The sequence below is a fragment of the Caretta caretta genome, chromosome 6 (assembly GCF_965140235.1).
Source record: "Caretta caretta isolate rCarCar2 chromosome 6, rCarCar1.hap1, whole genome shotgun sequence".
Taxonomy (NCBI): domain Eukaryota; kingdom Metazoa; phylum Chordata; order Testudines; family Cheloniidae; genus Caretta; species Caretta caretta.
Window position 1 is genome coordinate 7,924,016 of NC_134211.1, and position 27,862 is coordinate 7,951,877.

At 53.9% G+C, this 27,862-nt stretch overlaps 1 protein-coding gene across 2 annotated transcripts; it reads right to left on the reverse strand.

Moving 5' to 3' along the window:
- Positions 1-1,546: 1,546 nt before the first annotated feature.
- On the reverse strand, positions 1,547-27,862 carry LOC125637873 (integrin alpha-D-like). 2 transcript variants are annotated; one of them, XM_075130072.1, is made up of 30 exons: positions 27,786-27,862; positions 24,922-25,036; positions 24,674-24,777; positions 24,396-24,460; positions 23,968-24,082; positions 23,395-23,525; positions 22,992-23,137; positions 22,378-22,531; positions 20,641-20,791; positions 20,192-20,265; positions 19,769-19,898; positions 19,465-19,613; positions 17,878-18,018; positions 17,359-17,565; positions 16,807-16,937; positions 9,018-9,175; positions 8,694-8,848; positions 8,398-8,529; positions 7,740-7,813; positions 6,407-6,548; positions 6,008-6,121; positions 4,678-4,757; positions 4,436-4,519; positions 4,206-4,284; positions 3,850-3,957; positions 3,451-3,534; positions 3,161-3,274; positions 2,853-2,945; positions 2,565-2,675; positions 1,547-2,371 (listed from the first exon to the last, which is right to left on the reverse strand). In XM_075130072.1, the coding sequence occupies exons 1-30, from the start codon at positions 27,820-27,822 to the stop codon at positions 2,249-2,251; spliced, it is 3,501 nt and encodes a 1,166-aa protein (XP_074986173.1). In that variant the 5' UTR covers positions 27,823-27,862; the 3' UTR covers positions 1,547-2,248. The 2 variants fall into 2 exon arrangements, with proteins under 2 accessions (XP_074986173.1, XP_074986172.1); XM_075130071.1 differs by having other exon boundaries at positions 24,674-24,780.

A 27,862-nucleotide genomic window follows, 5' to 3' on the forward strand; every position in this document is an offset into this window, starting at 1 on the left:
TGCTTCAGTCTTCACTAAAAAGACAAAACCAGATACTGAACACAACTAATATTAAGAACAAAGAGGGAGCAATGCAAGCCAAAATAGGGAAAGAACAGGTTAAAAAATAGTTAGATAGATTAGACATAGTCAAATCGGCAGGGCCCAATGAAATTCACCCCATAATACTTTAAAAATGGGCTGAAGAGATCTCTGAGCCATTCGTGATTACCTTTGAGAACTTGTGGAGGATGGGAGAGATCCTGGAGGACTGGAAAAGGGCAAATATTGTACCTATCCATAAAAAGAGGAATAAGGACAACTCAGAGAAGTATAGACCTGAAAGATACTTAATTATTAACCAACCCATTCTGAAGCATCTGAAGGATAATAGGATTATAAGGAATAGCCAGCCTGGATTTGTCAAGAACAAATCATGCCAAACAAACCTAATTTCCTTCATAACAGGGTTATTGGCCTACCGGATAAGGGGAAAGCAGTAGATGCAATATATCCTGATTTTAGTAAGGCTTTTGACACAGTCCCACATGACAGTCTCATAAGCAAGCTGGGGAAATGTGGTCTAGATGAAATTACTATAACGTGGGTGCATAACTAGTTGAAAGATTGTACTCAAAGAGTAGTTATCAATGCTTTGCTGTCCAGCTGGGAGGACTTATCTAGTGGGGTCCTGCAGGAGTCAGTCCTGGGTCTGGTACTAGTCAATGTTTTTGTTAATGATTTGGATAATGGAGTGGAAAGAATGCTTATAAAATTTGCAGATGACGCTAATATGGGAGAGGTTGGTAACTCAGAGAATCCCAGTTGGACACAGCCCACGTGTACATCACGCAATGATATCCATGGCCAGTATGTCACCAGTTCTTATATCATGCCTTACAAGACACTGTTTGGCTAAATACTGTGACAGCTATGTGTTGAGGATAATCAAGTCACCCCTTAATCTTCTCTTTATTAAGCTAAATATATTGAGCTCTTTGAGTCGATCAGTATTAGGCATGTTTTCTAATCATTCTCATGGCTCTTCTCTGACCCCTCTCCAATTTAGAAACATCTTTCTTGAGTTTTAGGCACCAGAAATGGACCCAGCACTCCAACAGCAGTCACACCAGTGCCAAACACAGAGGGAATAGAACCCCTTTACTCCTGCTTGAGATACCCCTATTTATGCATCTGTGGTATGCAAGACTAATGAGGAGCTCTGCAATCTAGGGTGCCTTACGAAGCCTCGATGAAATAGCTCCCAGCTGGGCCACTCACAAACAGCCTAAGAGCACACCAGTCACACCCTGAGTGTCTGTGTGTAACTGCAGCCTGCCAGCCAGACCTGGGTTACACTCTGGCTCTCACCAGCCTGGGTTATACAGCAGGGTAACCCCAACACATCACCAGTCTTAGATTTTGTCCCAGAAAGCTATGTCCTGTACTGCCCTCTCCTGGACACTACAAATTATATTAAGTCCATTATTCTTTTAAGAGTATGCTACGCATACAACTTGTCACCCCCAATGGAATTACCCAGACACTTCTATTCAAACATGCTGGATTAGATAAAACAATAAAACAAGTTTATTAGCCACATAGAGAGATTTCAAGTGAGTCCAAGTAATGAGGCATAAAAGTCAGAAATGGTTACAAAGAAAATAAAAGACGAAACGTTTCCGAGTGCCTAACTTAACAAACTGTCAGATTCAAGCAAAGTGTCTCAGCACATGCTTTCAGCAGCCTTCCTGACCAAACCGTGTAGGTCAGGCCCCCTTCCTCTGTGTCCAGCGAATACTCCCTTCCTCTCTTCAGGAGTAGTGAATTAGATGGGGAAGGTGGGCAGGGGGTAATTGTCAGCAAACACCAGTTTCACCGCACACACATGCACAAACCAACGATACACTATTTCCATCAATAATCAAAATGTGCAGCTAGACAACGAACAAAAATTGTTGCGGGAGAACTTATTAGAGTCCCACCTTAATGTGCACAAAACTTGTGGTAATGCTAGTGTCGCTCGGGCTGCTTTCAGGATAATTACGTTGGATAATTCTCCATCACAATTATAAAAAGATCAGTAGAATTCGGCCAAGCCTAATTTGAGTAACGATTGGCTCTAGTTGGCACAAGGATGAATTTTGTTGGTGGGAGGGTGGACCGTGGTTGGTCTTTCTGCATCTTGGAGGTAGCAACATAAGCAAGCGGGGGTGAATCTGGAGCAGCGCAGAGGGAGGCGAAGCTGGGGGCGTTGGCGAATGGGGGGCTATTGCAAGGGAACATCGGAAGCAGGGGGTTTGCCAGTGGAGGCGCTCTGGGTTGGGCCAGCCCCCTCACCCTCCACAGTGTCCTGCATGATCTGCTTGTACTGGCGCTTGAAGAAGCCGAACTGGAAGGAGACAAAGAGGGGAGATGGTGAGAGGCAGACAGAGACAGGCTCATGGCAGAGGATCAGGAGGGACAGGCTGCGGGAACCTGTAAAGGAAAGATGCTTGTCCCTCCCCCACCAACTGGGAGAGCCACAGGCCCCGCCCCCAGGATGATGGGCTGTGGGGGAGGGGTCCAAGCCCTGCCCACCTCACCTTGTAGAGGGCTGCAGTGATGAGAGCCAGCAGGACCAGGCCCCCCACGCTGCTGCCCACGATGATGGGCATGTAGTTATAGACCTCGGAGCGCTCCACCACTGTCTGCACCTGGGGGAGAGGAGCTGTGAGATGGGGACCCAGGAGTCCTGGAACCATCACCTGCCCCTGCTCTAAATCCCCAGACCCCACTTCCTCCCAGAGCAGGGACAGGACCCAGGAGTCCTGGCTCCCAGCTCTAACCACTAGCCGATGCTCTCTCTATCCTGGGTGCAGTCACTCTGGTACCTGGCGCTGGATGAATCCCTCCTTCTGGGTGTATTTCTTCTCCTCATATTCAATCTGGGCCTCACTCACGAGACTCACTTTCTGCTGCTGAGTCTGGAACAGAAAAATTCACTGTCCCTGATTGGAAATGACACAAACCAGCCCGGAGCATCATCCCAGAGGGACCCAGAGCAATTTACAGGCCATTCACACAGGAGCAATCCCTTGCTCAGCACTGAGATGGAGCCATCTCTGGGGAGAGGCATGGGGGATGTTCATATTAGGAGGATCTCTTGCCTGGGGCTGGGAAGCAGTAGTAGCTCTCATACCTGGGAGACCCACTGGAAGCTGACGCTTCCTTTGATCATGAACTCCAGCGGCTGCTGCATTTCCAGGGAGGTGATGCTGCACCGGATCTTCTTACAGATGGCCACAGAGCAGTCCTGGGGGTGGAAGGATATTGACAGGTAAGGAGGAGGGTATGCAGGGTCTCAGCATGGCCATGGGGGTCTGGGTCTGTCCACAGCAGGGGTCCCTCCCGCAGCCCAGCCCCCCACGCATTGTCTGTGTTAGTGCCAAGGGGAAAGGGCTTCTGGGACCAGCACCAGCCTGTACTCACCAGCAGGGGGCGCTCGCTCATCTTCTTCACAAAGTCCTTTGAACCGGGTGTTTCAGCCTCACCGACACACTGAGCCAGCTGGGGCTGGGGAGGGAGAGAGACACGGTATTAACAGAGGTGGGAATGGGTCATGGGACCTTCCCTCTAGGGGGCATCAGGGCCAATCTGTCCCCAGGGAAGGGAACTGGCTGGCTCAGGGCAGTGGAGAATGGGACACTGGGCCTTTTCCCACTAGGGGTCGCTGGCTCCAATACAGCCCCAAGGAAGGGGATTGGCTGGTTCAGAGGCTGAGCAGGGGTCTTTCCCCCTAGGCAGCCTGTCCAAGCAGGGGGCGCTGTAGGGCAGAGCCAGCATCACTGGGACCATCTCACACACACAAGGGCAGGGAGAGGCAGGTACCTTGGAGGGGACGACCTCAGAGGCATCCCACACCCGGACCCCGCTCAGCTCCACGGGGAACTGGAACGTGACCGAGATGGGGATGCTTCGCTGCCGCAGGTTCTTGACCTGAAAAAAACAGACTCGTCATAGGGCACTGCAGGAAGAGAACCCAGGAGATCTGATTGCCAGCCCCCGCTCTGACCCTCAGACCCCACTCCCTTGCCAGAGCTGGGGATAGAACCCAGGAGTCCTGGCTCCCTGCCCACCCCCACCTTCATCTCTCCGTGCTCTAACCCACTAGATCCCATTCAACCGCTTCCACTCCCTCCCTCTTGCCCGGTCTCCCCCCTCGCGCTCTGTGCCGCCGGCCTCACCTCGTACCCATGTGTCACTGGCACACTTGTCCCTGCCTCCTTGGAGGAGAAGTTGACGTACTTGGTCGACTCCTCGAGGCTGGGGGAGGAAAAGGATGGAAGGAAGGAGAGAGACGGGAGTGTGATGGATGGGGCTGGAGAGTGGCGGTGGGTGGGGACGCTGTGCTGCAGGGAGTGGGGAGGGGGCCCCAGCAGGGGGCGCTCTCCCCTCTGTCTCCGCACGGACCTACCTGGTGAGGATGACGAAGATGCCGTACTTGACCGGCAGCTCCGCCCGGTGAATCATGCGCTGGGTGATGGGACCGCCATTGTCACTGGGGGGAGGGGAGGGCAAAGGGGAGAGATGTGAGGAGATGGAGCCAGTTAACTGTGCAGGGAGGCTGCACCACAGGCCTCTGCATCGTCCTGCTCCATGCATGGCCCATTCCCACTGTCCCCCCACCGCACCCCTGGCCCTGCACGGCCCCCTCACCTGCTGGCAGTGGCCGTGATCTGCAGCCTGTCCCCCAGGTCGGCCTCAGAGGAGACGTCGAAGGTGGCCACGAAGACGGCCTGGAAAACACACGGGGGTGAGAGCTGCTGGGCTCAGGGCCTGGGGAACTGCCAGAGACTGTGGGGCGGGGGGAGCGGGGAGGCACAGGGGACCAGGGGGACTGTTGTATGAACTTAGATGGAGGCAAAGGTGTTAACATGACCCTATCCCTGTCCACAGAGAGCACTAATCTGGTTTGGGATCCAGAGACCACAACCCACTCCGTGTCATGGCAACACCCCATTAACCTTTTTAGGACCCCAAAGGGGGGAGGGAACAGCCCCTCCCCTTCTCTCCACCCAGTGAGGCCTGATTTCCAGCCCCCACAAAGTCTGGCCTTTGGTTTGCAGCCCTGGCAGGGCCTGACCCCAGCCCCGGAGTGACCTCAGGACTCTGTTTGCAATGACTCGCCAGGCTCCCCGGGGCGCTTTCCCCAGCACATCGCTTGTCACGGGCTGGGCTGACCCCAGGGAACTGCCCCTCTCTGCTCCCAGCTGGGATCTCACTAGGGTTGCCAACTTTCTAATTGCACAAAACCGAACACCCTTCCCCCTCCCCTACCCCTTTTCTGAGGCCCCCGCCCCTACACACTCCAGCCCCCATCCCTCAGTTGCTCGCCATTCCCCACCCTCACTCACTTTCACTGGGCTGGGGCAGGGAATTGGGGTGTGGGAGGGGTTGAGGGCTACAGCTGGGGATGCGGGGTCTGGGGTAGGGTCAGAAATGGAGTAGGGAGATGGCCTGCAGGAGCGGGTTTGGGGTGCGGGCTAACCTCAGGCAGCCCCCAGTTACCAGTGCAGTGGGATTACTGTGGGCTCCCTGCCTGCCCTGGCTCCATGCTGCTCCCGAAAGCTCCGGGCCACTAGGCAGAGGCGCAGGCAGGCAGCTCTGTGCAGTGCACACTACCAACGCCCGGTAGGCACCGCCCCCACAGCTCCCATTCGCTGTGGTTCCTGGGTCACTAGGCAGAGGCGCGGGCCGGGGGGTGGGGGGTCAGCGCACAGAGCTTCCCTGATCTCCCCTGCCTCAGAGGGCTTCAGAGACATGCCGGCCACCTCCAGGAGCCCCGTGCAGCCAGGGCAGGCAGGGAGCCTGGCTTCGCCTCGCTGCACCGCCAACCGTACTTTTAACAGCCCGGTCAGCGGTGCTTATCGGAGCTGCCAGGGTCCCTTTTCGACCGGTCATTCCAGTCGAAAACTGGATGCCTGGCAACCCTCGCTCACACCTGGGGAGTTCACATGCCAGGGCTGAGGCCAGGGCCCGTCCTTACCTCAGCTCCACTCCGGAAGATGGGGTAGTTGATGTGGCAGGTGCTGTTCCTCTGAGTCTGTTCCTTGGAGCCCACGGCCGAGCTGCACTTAACGGCCACGGCCCTCCTGTTAGACTGACCATGAGAGACCAGCCAGTGAGAGAAGTAGACCACAGAACCCCTGATAAGCCCCCTGCACACTCCCTGCAACTCAGCACCCCTGCCGAGCCCCCCCTGGCCCGCTCCCTGCAGCTTGGCACCCCCCGCCAAGCCCCCCCCTCCCTGCAACTCAGCTCCCCTATCGAGCCCCCCACCTGCTCCCTGCAGCTCAGCAACCCCTGCTGAGCTCCCTGTCCACTCCCTGCAGCATGGCTCCCCACTGCAGAGCCTGCCCCTCATGCCTGGTGTTCATTGGGGTACCTGGAGCAGCAGGACCCGGCGGTAGGACAGCGCAGCCGGGTAGAAGAACCGCACCATGGTGCTGTAGGAATTCTCCCCGTGATTCTGGATGGAGACGGTGGTGTTGAGTTCGGGGGTGATGCCCACCACCAGGGTGCTCAAGCTAAGGCGGGAGAAAGGGGTGAGCTTCCTCAGGGCAGTGTCCTGGATGCTCTGTGAAATTCTTCTAGCAGTGTCCACCCGGGGACCCCAGCGCTGTGAGCTTCCAGCGTCACCCTGTGACACTACGCCCCATATTCTTCATAGAGCTACTGTTGTGATATGAATATGGCATAACTAATTTGTATTTTATGCAAGATGGGTCACGTGCGGTATCACTGGAAAGGTGATGATTTACTGAATGTGATTGTCCTATTTGTTTGGGGATGGGGCTCAAACAGGGACACAAAGGATTCCTGCCACATGTAAATCCTATATAAGGCAGGGAAGTGAATTTATCAGGGCTGGTTCTTCACTAAATCTCTGCCCAAGATGACTGCTGAAAATACCTAAGATTGATCTGGGGAAGAAAGGACTGGACCCAGGCTAGAAGGTGTCTGGCCGGTGAAAGGAATATCTGGGGTTTGAAGCTACAAGAAAGAGCGGTTTGTCTACAAGAAACACTGCAACCTGCTTAAAACAACATTTACGGTGAGAAATTACTACGCGTAGCCAGTTTCTTTAGTGTATTAACCTTAGTTTGCATGTTTGTTTTATTTGCTCAGTAATCTGCTTTGATCTGTTTTCTATCCCTTATAATCACTTAAAAGCTATCCTTTGTAGTTATTAAACGTGTGTTTGTTTTCTCTAAACCAGTTTGTGCAAGTCATAACTGGGGGGCAAAAAGCTGTGCATATCTTCCTCCACATTGAGGGAGGGGGTGATTTTCATGAGCTTACGCTGTACAGTTTTCTGTGTAGCGCAAGACAATACAATTTCGGGTTTACACTCCTGTGTCTACTTGCGTGCCGGACAATTCCCGAGCTGATTCTTCCCATGCAGAGCTGATTTCAGTGTCTGTGTCTTTCTGCAGCTGGGTGTGTCCCTACCTGGGTGTGTGCTGGAGGAGGCTTGAGGGCCTGGCTCAGCAAAACAGTGTAAGGGAGACCAGGCTGGTGGAACCAGCCGGCTCACTGCTATCCCCAGTACATCAGGGGGCACCCCGGAGTGGGGGGGGCAACCCTTCTCACCCCCCATCCATCAGCACTGGAAATCTAACAAGATCTCCAGCTGGATGTGGAAGATCCGAAGCGTGATCAAGCCAAATGTGTCCCATCATGGTAGGTATTTTTGGAGGGAGGATTCAGTGATTTACCCAGAGAAATTGAAGGAGATTTCTAACTGGTCATCGCAGCGGTCATCTGTGCCACAGTCCTTCTGAAACGGGAGCTGGTTGGAGACCCAGGAGAACAGAATCAGAGTGGGTGGGGAGGGGTCTGCAGCACCACCTGCCGGAGTGACACTGTGGGGACCCAGGGACCCTCCTGTTACCCCAGCACCTCCCAGCCCCCTGCACTGGGGGACAGATAAACCCATCATCAGCCCCCCGCACCCCACCCTTCAATCTCACCCTCTGCCCAGGGGCAGTTTCACACTTCTAGGAGTGCCACGACTGGAGGACTGGCCAGCTGAGGGGGATGGGGAACAGGACATGGGATCTTTCCACTCTAGGGGGCCCTGGCCATAATAAATATTGACAATTGTCTCGTAAAAATCATTTTTTTTAGCCAAAATATTTGGGTTTTGGACAGAAATTTTGGGAGCTTTGAGGAGAAGTTGGAATGTTCCCATGGAGGGGAGATGCCAAGGCAAACTCAGCATCCATCTGCCACCCTCGAGTGGCTGTGCTGTGTAAAGGGGATTAGGAGGCTGTTGCTGCCTCTGAATTTTCCAGACTCTTGCATTCAAACCCCACGGTCACTGGTTCAATCCCTGCAGCAAACCCACCGTGGGGCCTGACTCTGGCAGCTTACCCAGCCTGCAGACACCGTCGCGGAGTCCTCGCTCAGGATGGGTTTGAGGTTGCTAGCAGTAGAGATGGGCTCCCCCATCAGGGTGTAGTTGAGACGCAGGGTTATGGGGGTCAGGGTGTCCTCTGGGCAGAGCTGGGGAGACAGAAAGACATGTCGGACCCCTGAAGGGAAAGGGGGGCTGGGGGCTGGGTGGGACCAGGAGAGAGGTTTGTTCTCTGGGTGATTTGGGAGCAAGGGGCAGAGTTGGAGGGGCAGACACAGTGGGAGGGGAAGGGGTTAGGACCCCCCACACTCACAGAAAACGTTATCCGGTACATCTCACATCTCGTCTCGATGCCGAGCCGCAGTTCCCTGCTCAGGATGGGGCCGATGGAGTTGAAGGCGGCTCGGATCTTCGTCCGCCCGGGGTCCAGAGCCAGGCTGTACTGGATGGTGCTGGAGATCCTGTCACCTACGGGGAAAGGGAAACGAGGGACAGGGAAATTGAGAGCAGGAACTTCAAGGGGAAATAGGACACAGGGCTTTGCCCTTCTAGGGGGTGCTGGTTCCGATCCATCCCCAGGACAGGGGACTGGCTCGCTCAGAGGGGAGGGGAATGGCGGGTGGGGGTTTGGTCTGACCTAGGCTGTCCCTGGTGCTCTTAGTGACAGTGAAGCAGACCTCTGCCCTGCTGGCCTCCGTGTTGAGCTGCTCCTGCCCCTGGCAGTTGAAGGCTGAGGTTGGGATCGTGTGGGGCTGGAAGCTGATGGAGACCCCAACTCTGAGCACCGGCCGGGACCTGCCATGGGAGGAACAGAACCATCACCCAGCTGCTCTGAGCAATGGGGCCAGGCCCCCTCCCTCCCCTGAGCCTCCCCCCCAGCCTGGATGTGCTCACAGCACCCCAGGGAGATGGGTTATGGACACGCAGCTCTGCTAGAGGAGATGCTGTGGGGCAGAGAAGGGAGCAGCAGAGCTGTCATTGTGCCATTCTCCAGCTGGGGGCAGCAGTCACAGACACTCACACTCAGAATACTACGGCCTTGTCTACACTGTAGACATTTTTTCTACAGAAGGCAGCATTTGTCCACAAAACACTGGAGGTTTACACACGACAATGTGACTTATGGCGACAAAACTCTCCTGTTTTGCCGACAACGTAAAACCACCTCGACGAGAGGCTTCGAGCTTTTTGCGGCAAAGTTTTGTCGACAAAGTGCCAGTGTAATGACTGCGCTTGGTCATGTTGCTGTGATTGGCCCCCAGGAGGTGTCCCACAATGCCCTTCCTGAGAGGGTGACCAGGTGTCCGATTTTCAAATGGAACAACCGGTCGAAAAGGGACCCTGGCGACTTCGGTCAGCACTGCTGACCAGGTGGCCGTTAAAAGTCCGGTCGGGGGTGCTGCGGCTCTAAGGCCGGCTAGTCCCTTCCTGTCCTGGCTGGCACCAGGCTGCGCCCCAGAATTGGCCAGAAGGTCCGGCCTCTGGGGCAGGGGGGCACGTTCTCTGAGTGCTGGCTCTGCACTCCCCGGCCAATGGGAGCTGGGGCCGGGGGGGGGGGTGCCGGTGGCAAGAGTGGTGTGTGAAGCCTCCTGTCCCCCCACCTAGGACCCAGACCTGCTGGCTGTTTCTGGGGTGCGAATGGCAGTAGGAGAGCCTGCCTTAACCCCCCCCCCCCGCCCCCACTGCACTGCTGAGCAGGAGCCGCCAGAGGTCAGTCCATGCCCCAATCCTGATTCCCAACCCCGTGCCCCAGCCCTGAGCCCCCCCCACCCAGAGTCCCCTCTTGTACTCCAAACCCCTCATATGTAGCCCCACCCCAGAGCCAGCAACCCCAGCCCAGAGCCCTTACCCCCTCTGCACCCCAACCCCTTGCCCCAGCGAGCGAGCTCCCACACCTTGAACTCCTCACCCCGTTCCTACCCCATAGCTAGCACCCCCAGCCCACATCCCTCACCCCCTCCTGCAACCCAACCCTCTGCCTCAACCCACAGCCCCCTCCCTCACTCCAAATCCCTCAACCCCACACCCCAGCCTGGAGCCCCCCCTATATCCCAAACCCCTCATCCCCAGCTGCACCCCAGATCCTGCACCACAGCCGGAGCCCTCACACACCCCAACTCCCTGCCCCAGGCCGAGCCCCCTCCCTCATCCTGAACCCCTCATTATTGGCCCCACCCTGGAGCCCACACCCCCAGTTAGAGCCCTCACCCCCTCTCACACCCCAACTCCTGCCCCAGCCCAGTGAGAGTGAGCGAGGGTGGGGGAGAGCGAGCCACCGATGGAGGGGGAATGTAGTGAGCGGGGGCGGGGCTTTGGGGAAGGGGGAGGGCAGGGATAGGGCCTCAGGGAAGGGGCAGGCATTCGGTTCTGTGTGACTAGAAATTTGGCAAATCTACGACCTGACCGCTCTAATCAGCAGTTCGAACCCCGCTGCTCTGCAGCCACAACTTCAAGACCTACGGGCAGATTTCTCATGGCATATGTGAGAAGAGCTACAAATCGGGACACGGTGCAGTGCAGAGCGAAGATAAAGGAGCTGAGGCAGGCGGACCAGAAAGAAGGGAGACAAACCCTCGCTCCGGTGTTGCAACAAAGAGCGGCCGCTTCTACAAGTAGTTGGACACCATCCTAGGTGGCAACCCCACCTCCACCACCAAGAGCCCCGTGGACACCTTGATGGGGCGGGAGGGAATGGAAAGTGGACCTAACCCTGAGGACGAAGTGGTGGATGAGGAGGTCAAGTTGGAGGACGTTTTGGACCCCATGGCAGGGTCGTCTGGTACCATGGTGAGTCAGGAACTCTTTTCCACTCCAGAGGGGTGGAGCCAGTCCCAGCAGTCTGTCTCCGGCGAGCACGATGCAGGAGAGGAGACCCCTGGTGAGTGATTTTTTTGAGCAGATACTGCTCGATTACATGGCGGACAGCTGTCCTTTGCTCTGAATACTGTAGTGGTGGGTGAAGGAAGAGATAGAAATGTGCAAGACCAGCTTTCCCTGTGCAGCTTAGCAATGCAGCAGAAGAGGGTGCTGATGCACATCTAGATTTCATGGGAATCCTCCAGAGAGATCTCTAGGAAACTACCCTGGAGGTTCTTGCCAATCCTCTGCCAAAGGTTCCTTGGCAGAGCTGCTTTGTTCCTTCCCCATTGTAGGAAATTTTCCCGCACCACTTGGCAATCACTTGTGCAGGGACCAAAGAGGCACACAGGTGAGCAGCATAGGGACCTGGTCTGAACCTGGATGCAGGCAGTAGATGTGCCCTTGCTTACCCTCAGGAATGAGATATCAGCTTCACTGACACCTGCCTGCGGAAAATGGTGGCAGAATTTACAATATTGTCCCCAGTCCCCTTCACTGATCCTCTGAAAGCATCATCAACACCCTTTGCCCCATTTTGAATGTCCACCCCGCACCTAGGCCATACTCACCATGTTTACAGTGTTCGTTGAGATGTGTGCTTGCCAAGGGACATTGAGAAAGTGATTGGTATGTTACAAGAGGTGTATTTTACTGTAATGATTCAATGCTGTGCATGAACTAACTATCATGCTTCTAGAAAAGGAGGACTTGTGGCACCTTAGAGACTAACAAATTTATTTGAGCATAAGCTTTCGTGAGCTACAACTCACTTCATCAGATGCATTCAGTGGAAAATACAGTGGGGAGATTTATATACACAGAGAACATGAAACAACACTGAATGAATCCGATGAAGTGAGCTGTAGCTCACGAAACCTTATGCTCAAATAAATTTGTTAGTCTCTAAGGTGCAACAAGTCCTCCTTTTCTTTTTGCGGATACAGACTAACACGGCTGCTACTCTGAAACCTGTCATTATGCAAGGCACTGAATTTAGCCGTATGGAGTGGAAATTTATCAACTTCATGAAAAAACTCATACAGATACAGACAGACATCATCTTCCTTTCCAAATGCAAACAGATGGACATCATATCGAAAGGACTGAAGGTAAAAAATCCATTACAATCTACATACCACACAGGCTATGCTGACAGCTTGTGCCACATGCTCTCAAAGAAACTGCGGAACCACCTGATCAACATCCTCTACAGCAAACAGGGAAAGATTAAGAATGAGCTCTCAAAACTGGATACTCTCATAAAAAAACAACCTTCCACACAAACCTCCTCATGGCTGGACTTTACAAAAACTAGACAAGCCATTTACAACACACACTTTGCTTCTCTACAAAAGAAAAAGGACACTAAACTACTACATGCCACAAGGGGCCACAACAGTGGTTCCTTTAACCCACCCAGCAATATTGTTAATCTATCCAACTATACTCAGCCCAGCAGAAGAATCTGTCCTATCTCGGGGCCTCTCCTTCTGTCCCTCCACCACCATGAACATGATACAGTTCTGTGGTGACCTAGAATCCTATTTTCGACACCTCCTACTCAAGGAATATTTCCAACACACCTCTGAGTAACATACTAACCCACAGAGACCTTCCTACCAAGACTACAAAAAGAAGGATTCTGGGTGGACTCCTCCTGAAGGTTGAAACAACAGATTGGACTTCTACATAGAGTGCTTCCACCGACGTCCACGGGCTGAAATTGTGGAAAAGCAGCATCACTTTCCCCATAACCTCAGCCGTGCAGAACACAATGCCATTCACAGCCTCAGAAACAACTCTGACATCCTAATCAAAAAGGCTGACAAAAGAGGTTCTGTTGTCATCATAAATAGGTTGGAATATGAACAAGAGGCTGCTCGGCAGCTCTCCAACACCACTTTCTACAAGCCACTACCCTCTGATCCCACTGAGGGTTACAAAAAGAAACTACAACATTTGCTCAAGAAACTCCCTGAAAAAGCACAAGAACAAATCCGCACAGACACACCCCTGGAACTCCGACCTGGGGCATTCTATCTACTACCCAAGATCCATAAACCTGGAAATCCTGGACGCCCCATCATCTCACGCATTGGCACCCTGACAGCAGGATTGTCTGGCTATGTAGACTCCCTGCTCAGGCCCTACACTACCAGCACTCCCAGCTATCTTCGAAACACCACTGACTTCCTGAGGAAACTACAATCCATCGGTGATCTTCCTGATAACACCATCCTGGCCACTATGGATGTAGAAGCCCTCTACACCAACATTCCACACAAAGATGGACTACAAGCCGTCAAGAACACTATCCCTGATCATGTCACGGCAAACCTGGTGGCTGAACTTTGTGACTTTGTCCTCACCGATAACTATTTCACATTTGGGGACAATGTATACCTTCAAATCAGCGGCACTGCTATGGGTACCCGCATGGCCCGACAGTATGCCAACATTTTTATGGCTGACTTAGAACAACGCTTCCTCTCATCCCCTAATGCCCCTACTCTACTTGCACTACATTGATGACATCTTCATCATCTGGACCCATGGAAAAGAAGTCCTTGAGGAATTCCACCATGATTTCAACAATTTCCATCCCACTATCAACCTCAGCCTGGACCAGTCCGCACAAGAGATCCACTTCCTGGACACTACGGTGCTAATAAGCAATGGTCACACAAACACCACCCTATACTGGAAACCTACTGACCGCTATTCCTACCTACATGGCTCCAGCTTTCATCCAGACCACACCACACGATCCATTGTTTACAGCCAAGCTCTACGATACAACCGCATTTGTTCCAACCCCTCAGACAGAGACAAACACCTACAAGACCTCTATCAAGCATTCTTACAACTACAATACCCACCTGCTGAAGTGAAGAAACAGATTGACAGAGACAGAAGAATACCCAGAAGTCACCTACTACAGGACAGGCCCAACAAAGAAAATAACAGAACGCCACTAGCCATCATCTTCAGCCCCCAACTAAAACCTCTCCAATGTATCATCAAGGATCTACAACCTATCCTGAAGGACGACCCATCACTCTCACAGATCTTGGGAGACAGGCCAGTCCTTGCTTACAGACAGCCCGCCAACCTGAAGCAAATACTCACCAGCAACCACACACCACACCACAGAACCACTAACCCAGGAACCTATCCTTGCAACAAAGCCCGTTGCCAACTGTGTCCACATATCTATCCAGGGGACACCATCATAGGGCCTAATCACATCAGCCACAATATCAGAGGCTCGTTCACCTGCACATCTACCAATGTGATATATGCCATCATGTGCCAGCAATGCCCCTCTGCCATGTACATTGGTCAAACTGGACAGTCTCTACATAAAAGAATAAATGGACACAAATCAGACGTCAAGAATTATAACATTCAAAAACCAGTTGGAGAACACTTCAATCTCTCTGATCACTCGATTACAGACCTAAAAGTGGCAATACTTCAATCAAAAAACTTCAAAAACAGACTCCAACGAGAGACTGCTGAATTGGAATTAATTTGCAAACTGGATACGATTAACTTAGGCTTGAATAGAGACTGGGAGTGGATGGGTCATTACACAAAGTAAAACTATTTCCCCAAGTTTATTCCCTCCCCACTCCCCACTGTTCCTCACACGTTCTTGTCAACTGCTGGAAATGGCCCACCTTGATTATCACTGCAAAAAGACCCCCCTGCATCACCCCGCTCTCCTGCTGGTAATAGCTCACCTTACCTGATCACTCTCCTTACAGTGTGTATGGTAACACCCATTGTTTCATGTTCTCTGTGTATATAAATCTCCCCACTGTATTTTCCACTACATGCATCCGATGAAGTGAGCTGTAGCTCATGAAAGCTTATGCTCAAATAAATTTGTTAGTCTCTAAGGTGCCACAAGTACTCCTTTTCTTTTTGCAAATACAGACTAACACGGCTGCTACTCTGAAACCTATCATGCTTCTGTGCACTGTTTCTTGTGCATCTGCAGATGTGGCATTCAGGGGACCCCACTACACACCGGCGGAGCACCTACTCCAGATAAGGAAGCAACCAAGGTGGAGCAAGGAGGACGTGTTCAGAGAGGTGCTCCAATCCTCTGAGTCAGAAAAAAAAGAACGCATGGTGCTGAGAGAAATGGAAAGATGGGACAGAAAGGGGTGTGAGGAGCGCATTCTAAAGGCCCATGAGAGGATGATAAAAGTGACAGAGGAGCTCTGGGGCTGGGGCTAGTGGGGGCCAGCCTGCAGCTAGGGATGCCAGGCAACTGGAGCCGCTGCTTGCATCACCTGCCTGGCGCTCAGGGGTTGTGTGTGTGTGTGTGTGTGTGCGGGGGGGCTCTGGCAGGGAAGGGTGGCGCGGGAGGGGTAGAGCCCTGAGTAGAACGGGTGGGCTAGGCCAGGGGATAGCACTCCCAAGCCCCCAGTTCACCGACCGCCCATGCCTACACATAGTGATTGTTGCTGCTAGCAATATTTCCATACATTCTAATCATTTGCTTACTAGAAATCCCAGTCAGGAATCAACGCAAGTGCTAGTTCAAATAAGATATTTGAGCTTAATGAAACATGGCAGATGGCTGTATAGAAATACACATTACTGGTTCGCAATCTCAAAATCTTGCCTCAGTCAGCAGTCAGCTATGGCCATTGAATTCTTTTTCTCACTTAGATCTAACCTGCCATAAAGGCATCGCTAGCGCGCTCTTAACCTGCCAAAGCACATTCCAGGAGAATTCTGCACCTACTCAGCCTATTGTTGAAGCGCTCCTTGCTGCAGTCCAGGTTTTCCCGAGTAAGGCTTCATGAGCCATGGGTGTAAGGGGTAGGCTGGGTCTCCCAGGAACACTGTGGGCATTTCAAAATCCCCCACTGGAATCTTCTGGTGTGGAAAGAAAGTCCTTGCTTACACCTTTCTGTACAGACCAGAGTTTTTTAAGATGCGTGCATCATGCACCTGCCTGGACCACCCTGTGCTGATGTCAGTGAAATGCCTGCAGTGATCAACAAGCGCCTGCCATACCTCAGAGAAGTACCCCTTCCTATTACTGTACAGATTGGGTGCTCACGATGTACTGCCTGACCAGCTCCGGTGTGTTCAAAGCAGTGACCACAACAGTAGAGAGCATTGCGGAGTCCATTCTTTCACACAGAGATGGCGGGCGCACAGTAAACAGGGGGTGTTAAAAATGCCACTAAAATTGGTCGGAAGCCCATGGAATGCTGGGATAGAAAACAATGCATCATGGGACGCTGAGCGAGCACCCATGAGGCGCTGCGATCCACTCCACCTTCCCACAATTCCTAGCTGCAGAATGTGGCGAATCGCACCCTGGGATAGGTACCCACCCAGAGCCCTGCTCTCACTGTCAGTGCCAGACCACCAAATGTGGATGTGCTCTGCCGACACAAGGAGCGTAGTGTGAACATGCAATAGCGATGAAATTATAGCGCTTCTTAATCGCGGACAGAACTTCTATCAAAAAAACTCTGTAGCGTAGACAAGGCCTGAGACTGCCATGCGGAGCAGCGCAACGACACAGAGTAAATCACCTCAGCAGCAGGACCTGCCCTTGTGCTCCCACCGCGATGTCCGGCAGTCCATCCCCCGTCAGATCTGTCCCACCACTGACGGCCTGGCCAAAGTAGTGCAGCCTGCTGGGAAACTGTGACCCCTCGATGCGCTGTGGGGCAGAGAGAGCAGCAAGGGGTGGGAAAGGGGCGGCTGTTCTGTACAATGGGCACTAGGGGGCAGTGGAGGGTGAGGGGTGGGAAAGGGGTGGCTGTACTGTACAATGGGCACTAGGGGGCAGCGGAGGGTGAGGAAGGGGAAGGGGTGGCTGTTCTGTATAATGGGCACTAGGGGGCAGTGGAGGGTGAGGGGTGGGAAAGGGGCGGCTGTTCTGTATAATGGGCACTAGGGGGCAGTGGAGGGTGAGGGGTGGGAAAGGGGCGGCTGTACTGTACAATGGGCACTAGGGGGCAGCGGAGGGTGAGGGATGGGAAAGTGGCAGCTACAGGCTAATAGGCACTAGGGGGCTATGGGGCCCCATCATGTCTCTTTGGGGCTTTCTGGTGACCCCTCCTCACACGGGCTGGGCTCACCTGTCTATACTGGGGATTGAGGCCTCCCTTTTCCCCATGGAAGATGTACAAGGCCCCGCTATTGTCGCTCTCCATGGGGGCCCCGATGGCCACATCCGTCTGTCCGTCCCCGCTGATGTCCCCGATTTCTGACATGCTGGCCCCAAAGCGCCCGAACGCCTGCCCCATCTGCCCCTGCAGTGTCTTGGTGCAGATCAATGCCATCCTCTGCAGGCCCCATCGAAGGAAACACATGGGGAAAGGATCAGCACTGACTTCCAGCAGAGAGTACCCCGGCCCCTACTGACCGTCTTTCCCTCTCTCTGGAGCAAAGCGCTCCTTGGCACCGCTCTGGGGCATCGGGGCCAGAACTGACTGTCAGGGAAAAGCTTCCCTGAATGATCCCCCCCATCCTACTTCCTGGAGCACCGCGCCTGTTACTGCCATGCTAATTGTCCCAGCATCACAACCCCATGGCAGTGCAGGCAAAGAAGAACCCCAGGCCAGCCATCTTCCCCCTGGCTCCATCCTCTTTCTTACCGGCCAGTTAATCAGGCAGTTATAGACCCGTCCTCCATTCAGAGGTGTATGGTACATGGGGGCTCCGATTAGAACCAGGTCCGTGTTCCCATCTCTGTCGAGGTCCACAGCGCACAGTGTACCCCCAAAATATGAGCCAATCTGGAGAGGCAGATAAGTCACCCCTTTCATTTAGTCACCTCCTCCTTCTTCTCCCACTGGGACCCTTCTCACCCTCTGGGGATGAGGATTCAGTCCCAATCCTCATTCCATCCTCAGTCGCAGCCTCTCGCTGCACAGCGGGTGGTGCTGTTGCTGAAAGTGTTCTTGCACAACGAGGCAGCTAGATCTTGGAGAGACGCTGAATGCTAGTTGTGGTGCAATTCTTTCTAGCGGCTGTTCTAGCACGAGAAAAGTTTATTCACTGACTGAGTCACTCTTGTAAGTTCTGTTCCGCTGGAATGTATAGGCAGTTAGATCTTGGAGAAATTCACTTCATTCGTGTAGTGTGATCCTTTTCGAACACTGCTGATATCACTAGTAATGTAATTTTCCTTGCCTGAGTCTCTCTAGCCCAGATCCACAAAGGTACTTATGTGCCTAACCCCCAGACTTAGGTGCACTGTGATTCACAAAACCTCTGCATGGCTGCTGCTGATCCCTTTAGGTGCCTAACCTGACTTGGTGCCTATGTTTTTGCAGTAGGAGCTCCTTATGTTGCTGCCTCAAGGGCAGGGCATGTGCACACCTGTCTTACTCTAGGCAGCCAGTTGCCCATTTCCCACCACAATCAAGCAGGATCCACAAACTGAGGGAAGACAAACACTCCTCCACCTGAAGGGCACCATCTGGTACGTGTGGTCAGAGGAGAAGGACTTGAACAGGGGTCTGCTATTTCTTAAGTCAATGCCCTAACCCCTGAGCTGTGGGCTCCCTCGGTCTTGCCTGTTAAAGTTATTCCAAATTAATTGACTCATTAAATATCAGTTGGGCTGCACAATGTGTACAAATCACAACCACCCTAAGGCCCAGTGGTCAGGGCACTCCCTGAGAGACAGCAGAGCCCTGGTTAAAGCCTTCTTCCTCATCAGGCAAAGCAGGGACTCAAACCAGGGGTTGTTCCCGTCCTAAGTGAGAAATCTAACCACCATCTATAAGGGAGGCCCTCCCTCTTCTCCTCCGGCTGGTTTGTGAAGATCGTGGTGACTCTGAGCCTGCCTACTGGATGAGGCCCAACGTTTGAGCTAGGTGGAAGAGTGCCTATCTTCCCCCCATTCATGGATTACTGGCAGGGGTAGGTGCCTCCCTGCAGCATCACAACGCCTAAGTCCCTTGGTATGTCTGGACCTCTGTCTGTATCGGTCTCATGAGCTCTATCTAGACTGTAAGTGAAGGTAACAGCAGTGGGATATTGGAGAGATGCTGAATGTCAGCTGCGGCACAATTCCCTAAACCAGTCAAGTTTATCCCCTGCCTGCGGCTCTCTGACTGAATCGTTCCTGAAGGTGAATCCAAACACAAATATTACACCATGTCAAAATCTTACAGGCTTCCTCCAGCCCTCTCTCTCACACCCACACTCCATATTACCAGTAACATTCCCCGTACCTGTTTTCCCAGAACCTCTGATGTGGGTGTCCATTTCCCACCCTTGGTATCTCGGAAGAACAGGACGACTTTGCCAGCGTGTTGGTAGCGAGGGGCCCCGACCACGTAGCTGCTCTGCCCATTGGCTGTGATGACCTGAGACGAATAACCTCAAAGGAAGAGAGGGACGTGGGGAGGTGAGATGGGAAACAGCCCTACAACAGTGCTGCACAGAACTTTCCCAGAACTGAGATGCAGCCACCTCTGGGGCGGGGCGCGGGGGCTGTTTAAATAGGTAAGGGAAGCTCGGTGGGTTTGTTCTTACCGAGGTAAGCATCATTCATGTCAGTGGAGTTTCTGGATACGTTGATGAAGCTCGGCTCCGCGCCACTCCCATACAGGTATATCCCACCGGACCAGTCATAGGCTCCCACCGCTCCCAGCACAGGCCCGTCCTAAACCGACAGGGACGGCAAAGGGGACCGATTACAGGGAACGGACAGCACAGCATGTATTTACTAGACACAGCCTCCACCTGCAGCACAGCGCCCCCTAGCATCGTGCTGGGACACTGGGGTCAGTGCTGATGGCCAGGGGAGTGAGCACCCCCTACTGGGCCCACCACACCACTCGCTGCAGCACAGAGCCCACTAGTGTCTGCCCTGAGTGGGAGGGGGGGTGCCCCCCTGCACTGCTCCCGTAGGACTCTGGGCTCCAGGGACACACCCTGGGGCCAGGCGTCACTCACAGGGGACAGCAGGGAGCTGAATCCTTCCTGGGACATCTCCAGCTGGAAGGAGCTGCCGCTCTGAGACTGGGTGCCTGGGGACAGAAACAGACAGACAGACACAGGAGAGATCATCATAGACAGTAAAGGCCCCGTGTCCCATTCCCTGAGCCAGCCCATCTCCCCACCTCGAGGCTGGATTGGATCCAGGGCCCCTGAGAGAAAAGGCCCCATATCCCATTCCTCAGCCCCTTGAGCCAGCCAGTCCCCTGCCCGGGGGCCCCAGGATAAGAAAGGCATCAGGGACATTTAGGGAGGAAGATTAATGGATACATGTTGGATGGGGAAAGAGAGAATATTTGGGGCCTATTTGGGCTCTGGATTCCCAGCAGCTCCCCGTCCCATCTCAGCCTTCAAAACCCATTTCTAGAGCCCCAGGGTCAGTGCAGCCCCTCCCCTGGCTTTGGTACCTTCGATACCGAATATCTTCTCCTGCAGCTGGTTCTGGATGCCCTGGAGGGCATCGAAATTGTCCACCCGAAAGACGTGCTCCTTGGTGGGCTCAGAGGCGATCTCCTGGAGCTCCCGTTGGGCAGTAGCTCTGGAGAAGGCCTCACCAACCTTCACAGCGTAGAGGGAGGTACAGGAGAGACCAGGGCATGGGCATCAGTCACAGCCCAGAGCCCTGGGCCAACACCCACCCGCCCCAAGCCCTACTGGACCCTAGAGAGGCATGGCTCAGCCAGCACCATGTGCCGCTCTGGTGAGTGGGGGGTGGCGGGCCGCTGGAGCCTGGAGTTATGGAGCCTGCCTCATTTCAGCACCGAGTTGTGTCGGTTGTACCAGCAGCAGGGCACAGGGGTCTCCTTGCCATGGGGACTGTTAGCAATCTGGGGCCCAGCATGACTCAACCTCCAGGGCACAGTGAGGCTGAGTGTGGGCAATGTCTCCCGGGACGCCTCAGGGCAAGGGGTGAAGGGCTGGGACCACTGCGCTAGTCTGGGTGGGTTGTGTGCAGACAGTTCAGAGGTGGAGTCAGGCACCTCCTGGTCGCTGGGCCCGACGTAGGCAGCAGACAAAGGTCGAACAAGATCCAATGGCTGGAAATGGAATTTACACCCATTCAGATTGGAAAGAAGGTCTCAGGTTTAACCATGAGGGGAATTAACCCTTGGAGCAGCTCACCACGGGCCGTGGTGGATTCTCCATCCCTGGCAATTTTTATCTCAAGACTCGCTGGTTTTCTAAGAGATCTGCTCTGGTTTCAGCAGGGATTATTTGGGGCAGTTCTCTGGCCTGTGCTCCATGAGAGCTCAGACTAGATGACTGCAAAAGTCACTTCTGGCCTGGGAATCTATGATTCTAAACCCGAGTTTGTTGATGTAGGACTTACGTTGACCTAACTGTAAGCGGCCTCGCTAAAATGTAGCTCCCACCCATGTAACTCGTCCACCACACCGACTTCATAACTCCACTTCCGCAAGAGCCGGTGCACTGAGCTTAATGTAGTCAAGTCGGTGCAGTGTCCGCATAGGCACCACATTGTTTATATCGCCTGCGGGCGCTGGCTGTCAGGGCCCCACCATGCCCCACACTGACAGTTAAGTCGGTACAAGCGCTCCTCGTGAGGACGCGCACCACCAACAGAAGGAGGATAATGTGCACATGAAAAAATGACTGAATTACTGAGGTGGCTGTGTGACAAGGTAACTTAAGTCGACTTAAGTTTGTTGCGTAGACTTGCCCTTTATCTTGCTGCTGATGCTCATTTCAATCTCTTTGGCTCAGCAGTTTCATGGAGACAAATGTCAAGTGACTGACACCAGTCTGGGGAGGATCAGAGCCGTTGTTTGAGCCCCAGGTGTGTGCAGAAAAAACTATTAGAACCGGGTGATTTTGCTGTTTAACCGGGGGGGCTGTATGTCAGGAGCCCCTAGTTCAAGTGACCCCAAATCCTAACCTGTGTCCCCATGAGGAATTCCAAATTTCATGGCAATCTGAGTCAGCACGTGGACCGTAGGGCAGGCAGAAAACCCAACCTGTAACTAGACAGCTCTGCTCAACCTGAACAAGAGAGGAGCTCCAGCTCTCCTATAACGTCACACGTTGACCCAGTTACAACCCTGGGTCAGTTCTTCTCCCTTATCTAATGGGAACCTGGACATGGGTTCAGATCCCTACTAGTTCTCCACACGGCCGCAGCTCACCCCGATGGCGTAGCGGATGATGCCAGCTCTCTCAGCCTCGGGGATGGCGTCTGAATAAGAAAGCGGGTCTCCGTATTTATTCCCATCTGTGATCACAATGAGAACCTTGGTGGCCTCATCCCGAGCGCCTTTCCCAGAGGTGAACAGCTCCCGCCTGGAAAAGGGGGGGGTGGGGAACATCTGGGAGGGTTATTGATACGTAATAACACCTAGCGCTCGTCCACTGCTTTGGCATTGCAGATCTCAAAGTCCTTTACAAAGGAGGCCACTGTCATTGCCTCTATTTAACCAACGGAGAAACTGAGGCACACGGCGGGGCTGTTACTTGCTTAAAATCACACCGCAACAGAAGCTCAGAGCTGGCAATAGATCCCTGGAGCCCTTGCTCGCAGCATCTCCCTCCCTGCTCTAACCTACTAATGCCCACCCACCTCCCGGAGTGGGGACAGAGCCCAGGAGTCCTGATGCCCAGCCCCCCTGCTCTAACCACTAGTCCCCAGTCCCTTCCCACAGCTGGGGATAGAACCCAGTGGTCCTGAGTCCTTTCCCTTAGCTCACATGTCCTTACAGCCCATTCCCTGTGGAGTCAGCATGGGGAGGAAGGCAATACCTACACCACTTTCCGGATGGCTGTGGCCGTGTACGTTGTTCCATGAAGCTGCTTAATCCTCCAGACAAGGTGATCGGGGTCATGACTTCTCCTGTACTCCATGAAGTCGAAGTGCAATTGAAATTTATCGGAGTACTGCATGAGGGCGAACTGCAAGGGGAGGCGGGGAGAAGAGAGAAAAACAACCCCAGGGGTGGAGGGTAAGAAAAGCAGGCGTCAGACTCAGTTAAGGGCTGAGGCAGTCGGGACGTAGTGGTTCTGTGGGAATTTTTTCCTGGTTTTGGATGCAAAATCCTTTACTGCTCCCCCTGCAGCACAACGCCCCCTAGCGCCGCACTGGGGTATTGGGGTCAGCACTGACTGCGAGGGGCAGGGTACGTAGTCAGGGTTCAGCTTCTGCCCATTACCTGCGTGTCGGTGCTGCGGAAACGCTTCATGATCTCAGCGAGAAACGTCTTCATTTTTCCAAAGTCCTCAGGTGCGATGCTGCCCGAGCTGTCGACGAGGAGCGCTATGTCAGTGGCACGTCTGGGGCACTCTGAGAGGGACAGGAAAGAAATACATCCTGACTCAACTCCACAAACATGCAGAAAACCCAGTAGAAAGAGCTAGATCAGACCAGTGGGTCCATCTAACTTGGTATCCTGCCCCCTCCCTGCAACCCCGGATCAGACCAATGGGCCCCTCTGTCGCAATATCATCCCGTCCCTGCCATGGAGGGGTCCTGAGCGTAGAGCATGACATGCACTGGGATGAAAAAAATACACCCCTCCCCCTCCCAGAGCTGGGACAGAACCCAGGAGTCCTGACTCCCAGCTCCTACTGACTTCCTGAATCAAACTAATGGGCCCACCTAGCCTGGTATCCCAACCCATATCAGACCCATCTAGACCCATCTCCCCTCCAACTTCCCATGTCCCTTGAACCCACCCGTGACCCCAGAGCATAGGTCCCCCCCACACCCCTGTGTTACCCCTCACCTGGCAAATTGTCCGGGATGTGCTGGACCTGCCGGAGGCTCTGGTCCAGAAGGAAGCAGTAGCCATTGACGTACATGTTCTCCCCGCAGGCCCGGTGCACCGTGGGGCCGCACACCTGGGGCACGAGAAGGCACGGGGTCAGTAGGTGCCCCTCTGAACAGAGCACTGAGGGTGGGGGAGCCAGGAGTCTGGTGGGGGAGCCAGGGGTCTGCTCCCTCCCCATAGATATGCAAGGAAAGGCCCTGCAAGGGCAGGGGAGCCCCCTGGGGCAGACGGGACCCACACGACGGCATCACCTGGTTCCAATGCTCCCTGCTAGTTCACGCAGGGTTTTGGGAAGGAATCCTGGAATGATGAGGGAGTAAATGTTGGACCCCACTCCCAGCACCCCACTCCCAGCACCCATTTCCCCTGTGTGTGGTACCTACCAGGAACTGGGAGCCTCGGGAAGCCAGAGACAAACCGAGGGACATGTTCATGGCATCGGGGGGTCCTGACAGGGGAGAGAAGCACACCTGGGTGAGAAAATAAACTCCATTCCTGTCCCAGAGCAGAGTACAGAACCGAGGATTCCTGACTCCCAGCTCCCCCCACTCTAACCACTAGACTCCACCCCACTCCCTCCCAGAGCTGGGGACAGAACCCAGGAGTCCTGACTCCCACTCCAATCTTCTTGCTGCACCCCACAGCACAGGGTGCCCCCTACTCTGGATGAGGATCTCCTGGCAGCGTCTGGAACCCGGGTCACACTTGTAGACTTTGCCAGTTTCATTCACGCCTCCTATCTGCTGCGGGGCCCCGACGATCAGCCTGCTGGGAGAGAGCAGAGGGGGGTTAGGGAGATGCCCCATCACTCCCAGGGGAGTGGGTCCCACGAGGGGCAGCCCAGCCAGACAAGCCCCTTAGCACTGGGCATGAGTCATGTGGGGCCCTGAGCCCAGGTTAGGCCCTTACCCCCGAGTGCTGGCACTCCCGAACTGCACCACGCTCTGCCCAAACCCCGCTGCTGCCTCCTGGAAGGTGATGGGTCCCTCCACGTCCACACTGAATTCACGGCTTGGGGCCAGCACTGCAGGGGTTAAACAGTCACCAGTTAGAGCTTCCCCTATGGAGAACGGGCCAGTGTTTGGGGCTGAGTGGCCGGCTCCTTCTGGCTACGGGACTGAATTCCACACACACACACCCCGCTTTAACTCAACAAATCCCACTCCTCTCCCAAGCCAGGGATAGAACCCAGGTGTCCTGACTCCCAGCTCCTCACCACCTGCTCCCTAGTCCTCAAGGGCCATATTATGCAAATCATTCCCTGCATTTATTTGCATAGTGCCAGTCACCCCCGCTTAAAAATAAATATCAAGAGTGGAGCTAATGCTGGTGAAAGGAGCCCTAGATTTGTCTCCATCAGCTTCCCTGACGCTGATCCATAGCGGGTGCACTTCCTGTCGGGGTTCCAGGGTCAGATCAGAGACTTCACAGACTGATAGATTCCAAGGCCGGAAGGGACCATTGTGATCGTCTAGTCTGACTTCCCGGATAACACAGGCCAGAGAACTTCCCTGCATTCATTCCTGATTGAACTACGGCAGGTCTGTCAGACAAACGTCCAACCATGATTTTAAATGTCCAGTGATGGAGAATCCACCACAACTCATGGCAAACTGTTCCAAGGGTGAATTACGCTTCCTGTTAAAATGTCGGTTTTATTTGCAGTCATGAGTCAAGTCTGCACTACCACTTACGGCAGCAAAACTTGTGTTACTCAGGGGTATGAGACAACCACACCTCTGAGCGACATAAGTTTCGCTGGAGTTGATCGGGAATGTCCTGCCCACCTGAGGGTAATAGTGTTAATTACCCTATGTAAAATCTCATCATTAGCTGTACCCTTAGCAAGTTCATTCCAAAACCTTTCTGAGACTGAGCACCAGACCCCACTCCCCTCTTAGAGCTGGGGATAGAACCCAGGAGTCCTGACAACCAGCTCCTCCCCACCAGTTCATTCAAGTTTCCTTTGTGTCTAGCCCTGGATGGCCATTTTATGCAAATTGCCCATGCATTCATTTGCATAGCAGCAGAAACTTCCATGTGAAGAAGAAATCTAAGGAGTGTGTTTAGCACTGGTGAATGAAGCCCTTGATTTATCTCTTGCCGACCCGGATTCACGGGGGGAGGGGGACTTTCTGTAGGGTCGCAGGGGCAGATCAACCTTCACAGAATTACAGAATAGAACGCCAGAAGGAACCGCTGTGTTCATCTACCCTGACTTTCTGCGTAACATGAGCCAGAGAGCTTCTCTAAATTAATCCCCGTTTGAACTAGACTGGAACATTTAGAAAAAGATCCAATCTTGATGTAAAATTGCCAGTGACGGGGAATCCACCACGACCCCTGGTAAATTGTTCCAGTGGTTAATTCCTCTCAGTGTTAGAAATGTTACATCTCATTTCCAGTCTGAAGTTGTCTAGCTTCAGCTTCCAGCCATGGATCATGTTACACCCTCCTCTGCTAGATTGAAGAGCCCATCATCAAATATTTGTTCCCCACGCAGGTACTTATAGACTGAGATCATCACCCCTTGGCCTTTGCTTTGTTAATCTAAATAGCGATAGACTCAAGGAGCTCAATCCATCAGGCAGATTTCCTAATGCTTTGATCATTCTCATGGCTGTTCTCTTGAGCCCTCCCCAATTCATCAACATCCTTCTTCAACTGTGGGCACCAGAACTGGCAGAACAGGATTCCAGCAGCACTCGCATCATGAGCAAATACAGAGGTAAAATAACCTCTCTGCTCCTACTCGAGTTTCCCCTGCTTCTGCCTCCAAGGATTGGCCACAGCATCGCAGTGGGAGCTCCTTGGCCCAGGCAGTTCTCGGTCTCTCGACCGAGTCTGTCAGCTAATGCAGGGTGGCCTGGTAAGCTTGTGCCATGGGAGCCCGAGCTGAGACCCACCAAACTCATGTCACACAAGATACACCAAACAGCCCATCAGTGGCAACCGTGAATCCCTAACACACAGCGTGGCCATCCCTCTGCAAGAATCCCCTGGGAGCTGCCCCCTCCAGGCCTGGGAGGTAGTAAAGACCCCCCAGAGCTGTAGGAGGAGCAGATATGGGGCAAAGCGGGATGCAGAATTGTGAAACTGGGTGGGTGGGGCCTGGGGACAAAGGAGCTGAGGATGGGGGAGGAGCTGAGGTGGCCTCCCCCATTCTTCCCTTCATCCCTTTTCAGACCCCATCTCCCAGTCTGTCCCCCTGCCCAGCCCATCCCCCTCACTCTCAGCCACCCCAAAGTCAGCCCCCTCCATTCCCTGATGGGTTCAGGACTCACAGAGAAGAGAGATGTGACGTTGAAGCAGCGGGAAGTGGCTGTGGTTTTACAGCAGGATTGCGCAATTGCGAACACTGCATCCACTTCGCATCCGCCAGACCCTCGCCCCACATCCTACCGAGCACACACGCCCCACAGAGAAGGGGAGTCGCACCTCTGACCCACTCCCATCCCAGAGAGTCTGGGGGAACAGAACACAGAGGGAACTGCACCCAGGAATACTGGTTATCAGCGCCCCCCATCCCTCCTCTAAGCCACTAGAGCCCCATTCCCCGCCCAAATTTGAGGAGAGAACCTAGGACTCCTGATGCACAGGTCCCCCGCTGTAACCCACCAGACCCCACTCCCTCCCACCCGCCCAGAGCCAGCCAGGGATAGGACCAGGAGTCCCGACCGTCCAGCTGCTCCCATCCCCCTGCCAGAGGGGTACTCGCTGGGCACCCATGTGGAGGAGCCCAGCATTTCCCAGTCCCTCTGGCTGGCACTTACCTGCGCACAGGTAGAGGAGCTGAGGCAGGGGGTCCATCCTGTGCTGGGTGAGGAGTGGGGAGTGAGAGGTTCAAGGG